Source organism: Mustela nivalis (assembly GCF_964662115.1).
Source record: "Mustela nivalis genome assembly, chromosome: 5".
NCBI classification, from domain to species: domain Eukaryota; kingdom Metazoa; phylum Chordata; class Mammalia; order Carnivora; family Mustelidae; genus Mustela; species Mustela nivalis.
The window spans coordinates 97199040-97214015 of NC_139024.1; the positions used below are offsets into that span (position 1 = coordinate 97199040).

The 14976-nt window shown below is 39.9% G+C and overlaps 1 protein-coding gene across 20 annotated transcripts in view; it reads right to left on the reverse strand.

Annotated features, from left to right (window-relative positions):
- PKHD1 (PKHD1 ciliary IPT domain containing fibrocystin/polyductin) overlaps positions 1–14976 on the reverse strand; it is a 485802-nt gene that overhangs the window by 286322 nt on the left and 184504 nt on the right. For all 20 annotated transcript variants that reach the window (XM_082729339.1, XM_082729341.1, XM_082729340.1 and 17 more), the window contains 5 exons: positions 14805–14962; positions 12285–12476; positions 9079–9204; positions 6856–6912; positions 6482–6603 (listed from right to left, as the gene is read on the reverse strand). In XM_082729339.1, the coding sequence (XP_082585465.1) occupies positions 6482–6603; positions 6856–6912; positions 9079–9204; positions 12285–12476; positions 14805–14962 (655 nt within the window). The remainder of the gene's footprint in view (positions 1–6481; positions 6604–6855; positions 6913–9078; positions 9205–12284; positions 12477–14804; positions 14963–14976) is intronic.

The following is a 14976-nucleotide window of genomic DNA, read 5'->3' on the forward strand; positions in this document are numbered from 1 at the left end:
CAGCCCACACAGCCCCAGTCATTCTAGACTTATACTTTCTTATACTTAATTCCTAAATGAGAAGATTTTAGGTGCTATTAAAGGTAGCTCTCTGAATCAGAGAGGACCACCAGCCGCCATTAGATAGCAATTCTCCTCACAGAAGGGAACTTTAAAGAGACTTGTCCTGGGATGCCTAGGTGGCTCAGTTCGTTAAATGACTGCCTTCAGCTCAGGTCATAGTCCCGGAGTCCTGGGATTGAGCCCTGCATCAGGCTCCCTGCTCAGTGGAAACTATTACTCCCTCTCCCTCTGGCTGCCACTCCCCCTGCTTGTGCACTCTCCCTAATCTCTTTCTCTCTTCAAATAAATAAATAAAATCTTAAAAAAGAGAGAGAAAGTCTTGTCCTCTCTGGGTGTTCCACATACACGCACACACACACGCGCTCACACACAGAACCAAGTAAAGTCAATATTAATGAAAAACTGAAACAGGTTGTTTTAAAACCAGCAACATTCAACTTCTGCCTCATGTGAGAATAGGAACCAATGCTCCAATGCCCTGGTCCCTAGAGGTCTCCTGGTTCTGCAGAAGCATCAGTGAGGACCAGAGTTCACGGCTAGTGGAAACCTGGCCAGCAGACAGCAACAAGGACTTCATCGGGAAGCCAACACAGGCTGACAAAATCAAGGTGCTGTTTCCTTAACTTTTAGCTTTTTATTCACTGTATGCCAGAAAGCTCTCTCATCCTGGGTATTTGTAATTAGCCCGCCATTCCTCATTTTTTACTCCATTCCAGAACATGTTCTTTCTTTGTGGACCAGCAGCCCCTTTACTCCTATACTTCATTATTTTGGATTCCAAGCATTTATCCAATTTTCTGAAGCCATTTAAAATTCTAAGTACATATCTCACCTACCACACGGAACTTGGCACAAGTAACTTTGGGACATCATGCAATATGAAATTGAATTACTATTCAATATTCTAACATGACTTCAGGGAACCTGGGCCATCTCTAAGACTCCAGTCATCTTGAGGTGGAATAGTCTAGAGCTGGAGCTGTCAATCAGAGATGATTTTGTTTCCCAGGGAGCATTTGGAAAGCTTTAGAGATGTTCCCAGTTGTCACAACTGAAAGGGAGGGATGCTACTGACCTTAAGGGTAGAGAAGAGGAATGCTGCTGTACACAAGATAGCTTCTCACCACAAAGAATTAGCACCTAAAATACTAATACTACCATGACTGAGAATCCCTGGTCTAGACTGGTGCTATGCATTGTTGAAACAATTCCTGCTTTCTAGTAGCCCATCTCCAGATTTTGATGGAAAGACCACCTAATATAAAAACATGGTTAATTACTATAAGAATACATTGACAGTCTTTACTGGGAAGGTATTTATATCTTTTAAAAAATTTAAATCTGCCATCAGGTATTTCCCAAAAGAATACTTACTAGCACCAAAAATCCCAATTCTTTCTACATGCTAAGAAACAGGAAATACGCTCATGGTTCTAAGTTTTAGGAAGGATCACTGTCCCTGGGTTGGCAAATACAAGTGCCCAATATACACTTCAGTCCTCACAGAAACACAAGGAAGTAACATGGCTATTAATTGTTATGATTACACAACTGGAACCTTCCTTAGGGAAGTCCCTGTAAATTTCCACCTTCCACTTAACCTTCGTGGAGTAGCTATGTCTCTAGCATATTTGAGCCATGGGAAAAGCACTGAGACTTAGGGAAGGAGGGGTTTCTGAAACACCCACCTTTTCTGCAAGTATATAAACAATGAGAAACGTATATCTCACTGGGACATACAACTCGATATCATTACCAATGAAATGCTCATTCATCACCAAGACTCTACCGGGAGGGAAAAGATTCACATATTTCAAGAATGTATTCTACGGACTATCCCGTATTCATCACCTTGGCCAGACAGGTGCTCAGGGAGTACATATTTTGAGCAAATGAATAGATTTGTGGAATCACTTGCCCTGGTGTCATTAACATTTATGGAACATCTGGGTGAACATATATAAATATAAATGCTTTCCAAGTGCATTTATAGTTGGGCAGGATATTATAACTTTGGTCTTCTGTTAGCTGGTAAGGCTCACTTTTCTTATAAAAGAAGCACTTGAACAGTCAGATCACATTACTTCCTGGCCCTTTTTACTCTCCATTCCAATTGGGTATGCTACAAATGATTCATGAGGAAAAACCACATATTTATGCAGGCAGCCGGCGGCTTGTGGGGAAGGGTTTAAGGCAAGCAGGGAATTTTGTGTGGAAATCAATTCTTTGCGGAAGTCAATGTATTATGGACATTCAAGCAAGAGAAATTCCAGAGAGAAATTAACTGCCCAAGTAAGCCAGCTCCTTGAGGTGTGCATCTATAATCACTAGAAAAAAAAGTGAGTTAACCCTTCAGGCAGCTCTTAAATATACATTAGCTATTGAGTGGGGAGAGCTAGAGAACTGAAATTGGCCTTTAAACACAGAATTCCTTACAAAATTGATTCACAAACCAGAACAAATTCCCCTCAAATTAAATGGATGTTTCCAAAGGGCTTGTCTTCAGGGTTTTTCCACAGACTATCCTAAACAGGAGTCTGGTCATGGAAAATTTCCAGTGCCTACATACACATGGGATACTCTAGAGTTTTGGAAGTGAACAGGCCCTTGCTGTTTGAGAGCAAAGACTCTCCAGCCTGAGGTTGACAGAGGGTATGTCTACTGAAAACATGGAGTCACGGAGCCTTTTAGACAGCAAGAGATCTTCATCAACGGAGTCATAGTCTCAGACTCTGGAGAGTCGAGGGAAGACTGCCTGGAAAGGGATGCTGTCAATGCCATAGGTGAGGCACAGAAGAGCAACCACCAATCTGTTTTTTGAAAAGCATGGCAAAGGCCTACCTAGGGAGTATTCGGAGGCAAACCGCAAGTTCCTCAGACACTCAAACAGGAAGAGCATGCTTGAGTATCCTATCCCTAGCAAGAAGACACAAAGCTCAGGTTTCACTTCTCACAGAAACTGTCCTGGGCTTGGCTCAGCTGCAGCCTGGGTCAGGAGACAGACCACTTATGCTTAAGAAAACTACAAAGGAATATCACACTTGAAATCCCCTCCTCCTGTGCAGGGTTGAAGATGAGGATGCTGTCCAAGTGGCTGACGAGGAGCCAAGGTGATTTCTGTACACTATGACAGAGCATTGTGTCCTAGGCTCTGGATCAAGGCAACTGGGAATAACATGTCACCATAAATCCCCGTAGAATCGACTGTTTCTTCTCTGCCTGCCTGCCTGCCAAGCCAGAGATATCAAGGTCAGACTCCTGATAAGAGTGGAAGAGTCAAGGCTTTCAGAAGTGGTAGCCCAGACACTAAGATTGTGTTGCCTTCTTTAAGTCCAAATGAGGGCTTTAGTTCCAATGACAACGTCCTGGTTTCGATATTGCTACAGTGACAGCTGTTATATGGTGATGGTTATGGGGATGGTATCACTGGAGGATGCTAAGGGAAAGGCCCACAGGGACTCTTGGTTATGTTTTTGCAACTTCTAAACCTAAAATTATGTCAAAATTTAAAACTTAAGGAAACAAAAATGAAAAATCCCAATAAATTATACAAATACAGTGACTTTAAAAAATATTTTTCCAGGGGCACCTGGGTGGCTCAGTGGGTTAAGCCTCTGCCTTCGGCTCAGGTCATGATCTCAGGGTCCTGGGATCGAGTCCCACATCAGGCTCTCTGCAGAGAGCCTATTTCCTTCTCTCTCTCACTCTCTCTCTCTCTCTCTCTGCCTGCCTCTCTGCCTACTTGTGATCTCTCTCTGTCAAATAAATAAATAAAATCTTAAAAAAAAATAATATTTTGCCAGACTGCTAGAAAACATCAAAGCAAGGCAGAAGAAAAGGATACAAAAACTGAGCATACCCAAGACTTGACTACCTTCTCTTTCAGGATAGTCTGACTCTCTTTCAGGTAGAGTAGGACATAGAAGCCACAGCCCATGAAACAGTTGCATAGAGTACAGGAATGTCTCTCTCCTGAATACCAAAAATACCCTGGGAGATGGCAAATTTTTCTAAATCCCTTCCTGTTCCACAAATCAATTACACACACACACACACCCATCTTTGTTATCATAGCTTCCTTATCATCCTTTTGGAACTAAGGCATATTTCTAAAATAGATTTTTCAAAGTATTCTGTGTATCTCCCACATAGGACACGCTTAATAAACTTTAACTTAGTGTTTACTCAGTAACTGAAATGCCTAGGATCAAGAGAAGTTGATAATTTTTAGGTTTTGCCACATACAAGAGTTATCACCTACGACTTTAGCAGTGATACATTCTAAACAACAGGATATAAAAGGGATAGCACAGTAGAACAGCAGTGACATGCAGCTAAAAAACTGGCGTGTGTTGTGCAATATTTAATAGAGAAGTCCCATGGGATTTAAATGCTGCTTCATATAAATGTTTTATTTTTCAGTCATCAAAATGATTGTGGGATCTTGGAATCTATTCTTTACTTTTCTCTTTCCTCCCTCCATTCTTTGATTATGGAATTATACTTTCATTATATTCAATTAATTTTTACTGAGCAACTATGTTTCAGATACTATGCTAGGATCTAAAAGACTAATAAACTAATGAAAAGAAAACCACAGACCTTGAAGGTCATCAAAGAAAATGTTAAGAACACCTAATAAGTATGCTTAATGAATCTACACTACCAGCTTAAACTAAAGCCTCGTTCTCAAAACATATATGTTGTATTTTCTTTCACTTTTGTAAAATGAATATAAGAGGAAAAAATAAATGAAATAGAAATAGGAAACATCTAATGGGAAACAAACAGCTTGCTTTCGATTCAGTTTTTTCATTGCTAATTTGGTACTATTCACAGGTCAGTCTGCAAAAGCTCAGGTAAACAATCAGCTTTTTAGATGGCCCTGTGGTTTTCTGCGCCTCTAGTAAACTCGATATGCCAATAGACAAGAGGCCAGGACCTGTGGCCACACTCCAGTGTGCTACCCAGTGAAGCAAAGTCAGATGGACATTACCCCTGGCATTCAATGCAGGACTTAGATCTATTCCAGCCTCAGGCAGGAAGATGAACTGGACAAAGCTGAGGACCTACTTTCGTCTGGGCTTTTCAGTGTAGTCAAGTCATGCCTTCTGAGACATGCAAGAAACACAGTTCTTTAGGCCTCAAGGCTGCGGGCATAAGTGCCCAACCAGCCCCAACGTCACCTACACGTTAAATGCTGCTCTTGTTGCCCTGGCTGTGGAGTTTGGTTTCTTTCAGTCTAAAGCAGTTCTGCTTCCTTTCCTAACTGGCATATTAGCTGCCCCTATTAGGCACCTAAAATGGTGTGTAAGTGCTGTGCTTGGAATAAGCATAATTAAGAGTCTGGAGGAAGGTTGAGGAGACAACCATGACTTTTATTAGGGGTGACTCAGCTGAAGGTAATTAAAAACAGATGATCAGAGAGAGACATTCATTCTCTCGGTTCCTCAGAAATCTGGCATAATTGCCATGAAACAAGAGATGTCAGACTAGTGTCCCGGAAGACTGAGGCCCTTAACCCTTTGGTAGATGATCCATAGGATAGACTCATTAAAAGAGGAAACTAACTGGCCTTTCACTACTCTGATGTAACTCTTCAATCACGATCTACCATTAAACGGTACTGTAAAAATTTAATTTCTTAAAGTATTTAGAGGTAAATTTACCAAGGAAAAGTAACATTAAGTTGTACTAAATAATTGGACAAAAAAGGCCATCAGAGTGTGCTTTATTTGTTTTGGAATCTGACATGATCTCATAGACCTCGTGACTTTGCTGAATCTTAGTTCTTTTTTTTTTTTTTTTAAGATTTTATTTATTTATTTTAGAGACAAAGAGAGCACACACAAACATGAACAGGGGAAGGGGGAGAGGGAGAAACAGACTCCCCACTGAGCAGAGAGCCCATTGCAGGGCTCAATCCCAGGACCCTGAGATCATGACCTGAGCTAAAGGCAGATGTTTAACCAACAAGCCACCCAGGGGCCCTGACCCCTAGTTCTGAATACTCTTAAAGGGCAACAATATGACCACATTTACAGAGGAAAACAATGAAGACTTAATAAGTAATTATTATTGAAATTGGGACAAAAATCAGAAACCACAGCAGACAGCTCAGGAAGATATTATAGTTTGTGTTAATCTAAAGGACCAGAAAATAATCAATATCTCCTTTGTTTTGCCACGGGTAGATAGATATTGCTTCAAAGAGTGTTCACAGAAATTCTGAGAGAATAATTACATTTATACCAAAGCACTTGTTTAACATAAAATCATAAAGTTGTTTTTCAATACCAGTGTGCCACCTAGTAAACATTTTTATGCCATCTTATTCTTCCACTCCTCCAAATAACTTCTGGAATGAATTTTATGGCCTCTCAAGCTCTGACCTTCCTAGTGGAGCTACAGGTCTTACCTCTATAATGTTGGTTGGATTACGGATATAGATACCAGATGGTGTCAAGGTTTCAGGACTGGACAGTCCCTCGGTGCCAGAAACACTGATGATCACATTGTTTCTTATGATATTTCCCTGTTCTAATTTAAGAAAAGATAAATCAAACCCAGGAGAGCCACAAACATAATTAATATTTACATAATTCAACAGTCTTGCTTCTACTAGCATACATCACAGCTTACATCATGCTTATATAAATAAATATATTTAAGAAAAATTTAGTAGTTTCCACAAATTTAAGATAGTTAACATTTTGCCATCGGATGTGTCCATAAAATACACGACAACTTAAGTGGAGTATAGCTTGATTTAAAACCAAGTTATATACTTACCAATTGTTTTTTCAGGAGTCGCTTCCCAAGACATGTATTTTATGTCCATGTCTGTACCTGGGAACAAAAGGTCATGTTACCTCATTCAGTTCATACCCAGGAAAATGAGAGATATGGCCTCACTATTTCTTCTTCTGGGTATGGTTTATTTTAAATTTCTTTGTGTATTTTTAATTCATAGACCAGACAAAGAGATACAGATTATATGTGCTTTTTCATTCTAGAGTGTCATAGTGAGTCAGAAGTTCATTTTAAGCAGAATAAAGAACAAAGAAACAGATGTATTCTTTTACTTCTTAGGAAGAATTTAAGTGTCCCCACAGTCAAATGCTGCATATGTTTGTGTCTACTCCAACCCCTTCCCTAGCTGTTCAAATTGGCCACCAACTATCTGCAGTGGCCTGGAATATAATAGAAGAAAATAAATAAAGAATAATAAATAAGAAAATAAATAAGGATAAAATGGGCCATGCCACAGAGACCAATTAGCCATATACGTAGCATCAGTAAAGAACAGCCCCACAGACCCTTCTCCTTATTAGGTATTTAGGTATATGAGTTTCCCATGTCGTTTCATGAACTGGGTTTACAAACCTATTTGGCATGAAATTAAATACTTTATCTATAATGCACTAACAAACAAATATTCTAATTTCATCACCTGCAGTATAATCGATGTCAAGAGCCTCCAATTCATAATAAGCACTAAAGGCTAAATTCCTCCTGCAGGTTTTCCTCTTTGCCTAGTTAATGTCTATCCCATATAATTGTTTTCTGCTAAATTAATATTGTTATGGTACCTTCCTGAATTTCTGCTCTGGGTTTCAGCAAACTTTTCCCTTACACCGACAAAAGTAGGAATAAGCAAAGTCAATCTTCCACCTGTGAGTTTAACTGCTCTGTAGCAGTTAAATTTACAATCCCCGTCCAATCGAAAGATTTCCCTGATTGCCACAACTGTCCTTAGTTCTTTGTCTTTCAGACCTGGAGTTTGTTTTAACCCAAGTTTATATGATCTGTGTTTTCTCACTAAACTGTCTCCCTCTCAGGATTAGGACCTTTTAACTTTTTTCCCAACTGATCATTCTTAAATGAAACACATACATGTTCCCACTGATGGTATCACAGAATTGATTTAAATATGCAACACCATTTAACAAATATAGTCTGACTTTCAGTGAAAACCTCTGATTTGCTTTTGTATTGCAATATATTCAAAGATCTTTTGTTCACTAATTCATTTACTTCTTTCAACAAATATACGTACAAAGGACCAGTTAATGTACTAAATGCTAAGGAAACAATGTTCACATGAAATCTGGTGGTACAAACAGTCATTAATCAGATGATCAGAGACATGATATGTAATTTTAAATCAATAAATAATGACTGGTGCTCAAAGAGCTTAAATAGAAGGACCTCACTTGGGAGTATGGAGGAGACAACTTTTCAGGAGGACAGCAAGCAGTATTAGTAGAGGGAAAGAGTTTGTGCAAAGGCCTTTAGGAGGCAAAAAAAGGTGGCTTTTTGAAAGAATTAAAACAGCTCAGCATAACTAGAGTACAGAGGAATAGAAAAAGAGCAAGACAAGTTCACAAATGTTAACAGAGAAAAAAAAAATCACTGAGGAAGACTTCTAAGCCAGGTTAAGGATTTAGGATTGTAGTCTAAGAGCAATAAGAAATTCTTTGAGTTTTAAGGATGAGACTGATAGGATGTAATTTGCATTTTTTTAGGGATAATTCTGGGTTCTGCAAGAGGAATGAACTTTCAGAGAAAAAAGCGGATACAAGTGAACAAGCAGAAGATTCTGAAACATGAACTTCTCTAGCAAGCCATAGGAGAAGCTAAGAACAGAATTCAGGATTTTTAACTTCTTGTCCAACATCAAGGCTTAACATTCTATAAGTCTATGCAGAGATTTATATATGTGACCTTAAATTATTGTGAAAATTGCTGACAGTAAATTTGAAAAACTCCCATGTCATGTTTATTAACCTCAATTGAAATGTCACCTTTAAAAGATCAGTTTCTTTGTGATACAGTTGAGGAAGCTAATTAGTGATAGGTAACTTTAAATTCAGAATTTTAAGCTATGGCCTATTTATAATGATCAGAGGCTAAGGTTTTTGTAGATTGGGAATTCAAATTGTGGGAAAATTCTTCTTGAAAAACTATTTGTCCTACTCAAGAATGCTAAAATTAAACAAGTTCATCACTTACCCATCAGCAGTGCATGTCCTAAAATATTGTAGAATACATTACTGTCCACCTTCAGGCCCAAGGTCCTTGACATGCTAAGGCCTCTACTGAAGGAGCTCCACACTGTGCAACCCTGTACATAGGAATCTGAAGAGGAAAGAGTACAGCAAACATTTGAAGTGAACCTTGAGGGTTCCTCAGATTCTGTTGATCATTTCCAAAGCAAGTTGTTCTATAACTGAGAACATTCCCCCCCACACACACCCACACACAGTAATGAAACTAAGGAAATGAGGAGTTGGAAAGAGAAATCGAATCAAGAACCTGGGCAACTCAGGCCAATGTACCTCAGAGATACCAAGGCTAAGCAAGGTGGAATCCAAGAGTCGGGTGCTAGATAGGAAACCATCTGAGGAAGAGACAGTATGGCCAAACCACCAAAGAACGAACGGCTGTCGGGATTTCCAGTTGGCCACCCTCTTTGCTATCCTTATCCCAATATGGCAGACAGTGGCTAAAGAGAAGTGATGCGCAGCATGAGGAGTACTACTGAAGGACCAAATCTGATCTTTGAAAATCACATCTTCCATGTGGAGATACAGTCACTATTTCTTCAGGCTGTGACATAATTTATTTAATTTGTCAGGCAATTATATTCTTGGCCCGAGATAGCCAGAGATTCTTATTCAAAATGTAAGCAAAACCAGTGGTTGACCTGAGGATCATAACTCTCACATTTGAATATGGTAGATTTATGAAAGTGAAAGGTGAATACTCTACTATGTTAAAAGAAATTGACATTTAGGAAAATCATTACCCTGTTTCCATGGGCATATTTTATGCCCTCCCCATCAAGTTATGTCAACTGGATCAGTCAATAAATAAATATTTACTGAGTATCAACTATATATTTCAGGAATTGGGCAAATAAAACTAAGCAAATTCTGCTTAGTTGGGTATCTTCATTCTGGCATAAGAAACTTACATTAAAATCATAATGGAGGGGCACCTGGGTGGCTCAGTCAGTTAAAGCCTCTGCCTTCGGCTTGGGTCATGGCCCTCCAGCCCCACATCAGGCTCTCTGCTCAGCAGGGAGCCTGCTTCCCCCTTTCTCTCTGTCTGCCTCTCTGCCTACTTGTGATCTCTCTCTCTCTGTCAAATAGATAATAAAATCTTAAAAAAAAAAAGTTTAAAAAAATTCATAATGGATAATTAAATGATAAATCCTGATAAAGGAGTTTTATATTATTTCCAGATAGTGAGAAATATTATATATGTATCAAATGCTTGGAGTACTGAAAAAAACTTTGGTTTATGGAAGAATTTGACTTTAAATTGGAGTTATCCAAAAAATTCTCAACCATAGTGTCACTACTGACATTGAGCCTCTGCATTGTCCTTGACCTCAGCTCCTCTAGTACCAAGTATCCTCACCTTATTCACCTGTAAGTCAACCCATCCACACTCACCTCTGTAGGAAACACTGCCTGCTGCAGAGTTTTCCTGTCTCCAGAACTCTACATATCATTCATTCAGTATAGTCCTGAGCATCTGAACAATAAATAATTACTAAACGATAAATAATTACTAATGTATTTTTGGAATTATTATGGGTGGAATTCAGGAATTTTCCTGTAAAAGCAGAAAAGATTCCAACACCTTCTAACTCTAGTATTTAGGGGCAATTGACCAGACAGGGTACAAAGACCTTCAGGGCATGAAACAATGAGAGATTCTTTGGCAAGGAAGCCAGAAGTTTCGTACCCCTCCTGGGAAAGAAAACTGGTATTAATTCAGTGATTTTCAAACTTTTAAAGCTCTGAAAATTTTCAACTAATATGAAATTTAATAAATAAATAAAAGTGCAGCTATTTTGAAACAGGTTGGTGGAGACAGACTGACTTTTGAGCAAGGGAAGATTTTTATTACATTTAATTGATAAGACTCATATGTGACTGTTATCCCAACTGCTACAGGAGCTGGTCCCACAGCAAACTTCCTGCAGCACAGTAAGCACCAGGAGACTGAAGAACAAGAGAACAGGGCTCAAAGATACTGATCATCCCAGTGTGCAGGGAAGGAGCCATGTTAGGAACCATCTCCTTAACTAACTGTATGTCAAAAATAAATAAGGTGGTGGGCGGAAAATTAGAATAAATAGTTGTCTTTGGTGTGCAGATGATTTGAGATGACGAAAAAAAAAAAAAAAAAATGCTGCCGGTGCCAGGATTCTGCCTTCAAGGATCACAAGGATAACTTTGTCATTGGCTGCTGAAATCCTAGCATCTCTCTAGACCTGCCTGAACCACCAAGGATGTCCTGATACTCCGTCAAACATCACCCCCAGAGCACAGCTCCTTTCTAAGAAGGCAAAGCTTGAACGTGTGGATGTTGGAGGAGCTGGGGGTGGGGAGGGTGATTCAAAAAGGGAGATGCTGTCCTCATTACTGAGCATCTCTTGTTCTCTGCTCATCCGCATCCAGAATTGGGGTTTTACCCTGGTATGCTCTTGTGTCTCTCCAACTTTGGTTTCAGAACCTTTATCTACATCTGGTCATATTCTTCTTCTCTGGTTCTGATCTTGTTTTTCACCTAGTTTTTCTCACCTGCATTTGGTATTTCCTGCTCCTTTCATGTGCCTTTAGCTCAGCCCAAGATCTGCAGTCTGCCTGCTCCATGTGCCCAGGAAAAGCACCTGGTTCTCAGCCCATTCTCCCCCACTTTCCCAGGCAGAAGACTCCCCTGAGTTAGAACCACTTCGTATGGAGAGGCTTTCTGCTGTGCCTGGGCTCTCAGAGCACTGATTATTTATACTATTCAATATCTATTTGCCTGTGATCACAAAGCTAGTAAATGACAAAAGCAGGATTCAAAACACAGATTTGTGTGGTTCACCCTGTGTCTATTGTACCTATACTGATGTTTCCCACAGTATACTCCTTAGAACTACTTGTTCCAGAATCACAAGACCTCCTTTTAAAAATTCAGATTGCTAGGTCTACCTTAGACCAGAATTTATCAGAGCAGAGTCTATAATCCTAAATTTTAGTGAGTCCCCCGAATAAATTTTTGTTAGGCATACTAAAATTGGAGAACCACAGATCTAGGTTATAAATTATCCACCTTTGAACCTCCTATGTCCCCATCTGTCACCTCTCATGGCCCCTGCATGTAGCCTTGAACAAGAAGAGAGAAAAATGGGAAGTCATAGGCCTGGACCTGCTTACCTCTCATAGCTCCCACCAGAGTCAGTGAGCTCAGATGCTTACGGAAGGCTTGCCCCAATGCCCGAAACTGCACTCCCTTCAACTGGACCCGGCAGGGTTCCTCTGCGAAAGACTGAACAATGACTCTGGCCCCCAGATCCCTGGATCCCAATATCTTCTCACTCTTGGAATAGAAACAGTCCTGCAGATTCCCTGAAACACAGAGAGAAGTCGGGGGGACCTGAAGCACGTGCAACGTGCTTCTAGACAAATCATCTGGTATGAAAGGTACTGTCGGCACAAGGGACAAACCATTATTGTTTGTTTCATTTAATAATCTTATTTCCCTTTTACTTTGATTCTCCTCTTTGGATTATTAATTAAAACATCCGATAACTAGGACATGATGTTGCCTTCACTCTATTATTTCCAGAAGCCCCCAAATCAATCACCTTAATTACTGTCACAAAGAGGCTGACTAGAAGCCACAAAACCAACCGAAATAGATGCTTATTTCAATCCAAAAGATCCCCTGGAGGGAGTGTGCAATAAAATGACCTTCTCGTGGTTGATAATTGTAGGGAAGAAATGTGAGCGTTGAATGTAATCACAGCTCTTTTTAGTCTTAAGCTGTCCAATGGGGTTTCCCCGGGGTTTTTTTTGTTTTGTTTTTTGTTTTTTTTTTGTTGTTGTTGTTGTTGTTGTTTGTTTTGTTTTGGGTTTTTTGCTGCTTTGTAGTTTGGGGACTGAGCAACAATGCCGCTGCAGATATGGCAAAGGACTCCAGACAAGAAGCTGAATTCCCCTATCCCCACCCCCAACACCTCCTTCCAGTTCCTAGTGAAGACAACAAACAGCACCATCCTAGTACATTCAGCAACCAGTGCACCAAAGTACTGTGACCTCAGGATCCAGGGCACTTTCTGAGGACACATGGCAGCTGGTGGTGCGAACTCACCTCAGAATGGATAAGAAATCATCTTCTGAATTCTTTATTTTCCATGTTAATAAACCAGACTGCCGCAAATACAAAATGATATATCATTCCACAGTGAATAATTCACAGTAAATTTGCTAACACCCAGGAATAAATATATAAGAGGTAAATGAAGAGGTGTTTTGTATTTGTACGGTTTATCACAATTTTGATTCTTTCTGCCAGTAATCCATAATATTTTGAGTGGCCAGGCTTCATATTATTTATTTGGCTACCTCATTTCCACTCTTCTGCCCCACACAAAGAAAGGGAGAGTGATACGTTCTTTCTTTTTTTAAGGAATGTCTATGAATTTATCTTGAGAAATTTGTAATAACTTTTAAGAGTTGTGATGAAATCAGAGATTGTTCCATTCGGTGCCAACAGATTTATAATGGCCCAGTGCTAGAGGCACAGTCTCTCTAGCAGCACAATCAAATGCAGTATTTTAGACAATATGATCTGAGAATGCCTAGATGAGGACTACAAAGAAAATCTGAATAGAAAAAGCAGCTCCCATGTCAGCAAAATTGTTAAATCTGACAATCTTTGGATTTTAAAACATAGTATCCAAACCTCCCTTTCAGAATGATAGATTTGTGAACCAGGTGATGGGGTGGTGGAAGGTAGAATCCAGGTCCCTCTCACCCAACCACATCCGAACATGGCAACCACATGTATCTCTATGTAGACATGACTCAAATCTCTAACTCCAAACACTCCCAAGCACCTCTACTCAGGTCCTGGCCTGGCGTCTCTCTCGGCATGTATAAAATTAAAGTCGTGATCTGTAGCCTCCCACTCCAAAAGCTGTTCTTCTTCCCATCTCACTAAATAGGCTCATCATCCATCCAGAGCTCATGCCTGGGAGTCATCCTTGACACCCACACCATCCTAAACCAAAGTTGACAAATGATATCTTCACAACATGTGAAAGCCTCATAATCTACAGCCTGGGAAACCAAAACATAACCTACTAAACTAACCATCCCTGAAATAGATGTTTAATAGGCACATCAGTGTGATTCAGTGCCTGTTATTCTTCTAGAAGATAAATTGACTTTTTCAACCACTTGCTTAAAGTAGGTGGTAGTTCACTCAGAAAACAAACTCTAAAAGTAGGGGTGAGGCAGGGGGATTGCAGGGGACACAAGAGCCCCATCAGTCTAATCAGTAAGGAATGTGCTGCCTGGGTCTGTGATTCTGGCATTAAGCTGTTTTCCTGAGACTTGTAGAAGGGACCTGGAATCACAGTTAAAACTTCCTTATAAATTTCCTTGGATAATTAATCTGATTCTCCAGATTTTATTATTTAACGGGATTTTTTTTCCCCCAGAGAAATAATTTCACAAGTGAAAACCTGTTTACCTCGTTTACAAGGTCATATAGAAGGCAGGAGACAAAACGACAATTTATCAAGAGCGTCCTGAAAACTAAAGAATATTATGGACATGCAAAGGCTAAGGGTTTATTCCATTTTGAAAGAAGTCGCCATTACTACGTCTTGTTTGACAGGAAGAACATTCTTTTTCACTCATTGACTTTCCAGCAAAATACTTCTCTACCTTCTGAAGCACTGGCCTCCTGGCATAAAGCAAGGTGCTTCTTCCTCTCAGCAGTGAGATTCCCTTGTATGGTGACCCTCCTACTGAGCAGCACTACCGTGACCTTTAAAATATGGCGTTCTCCAGCCACCCAATTCTCTGTGAAGTTGTGAGAATATCTGAAGGAAAAAAA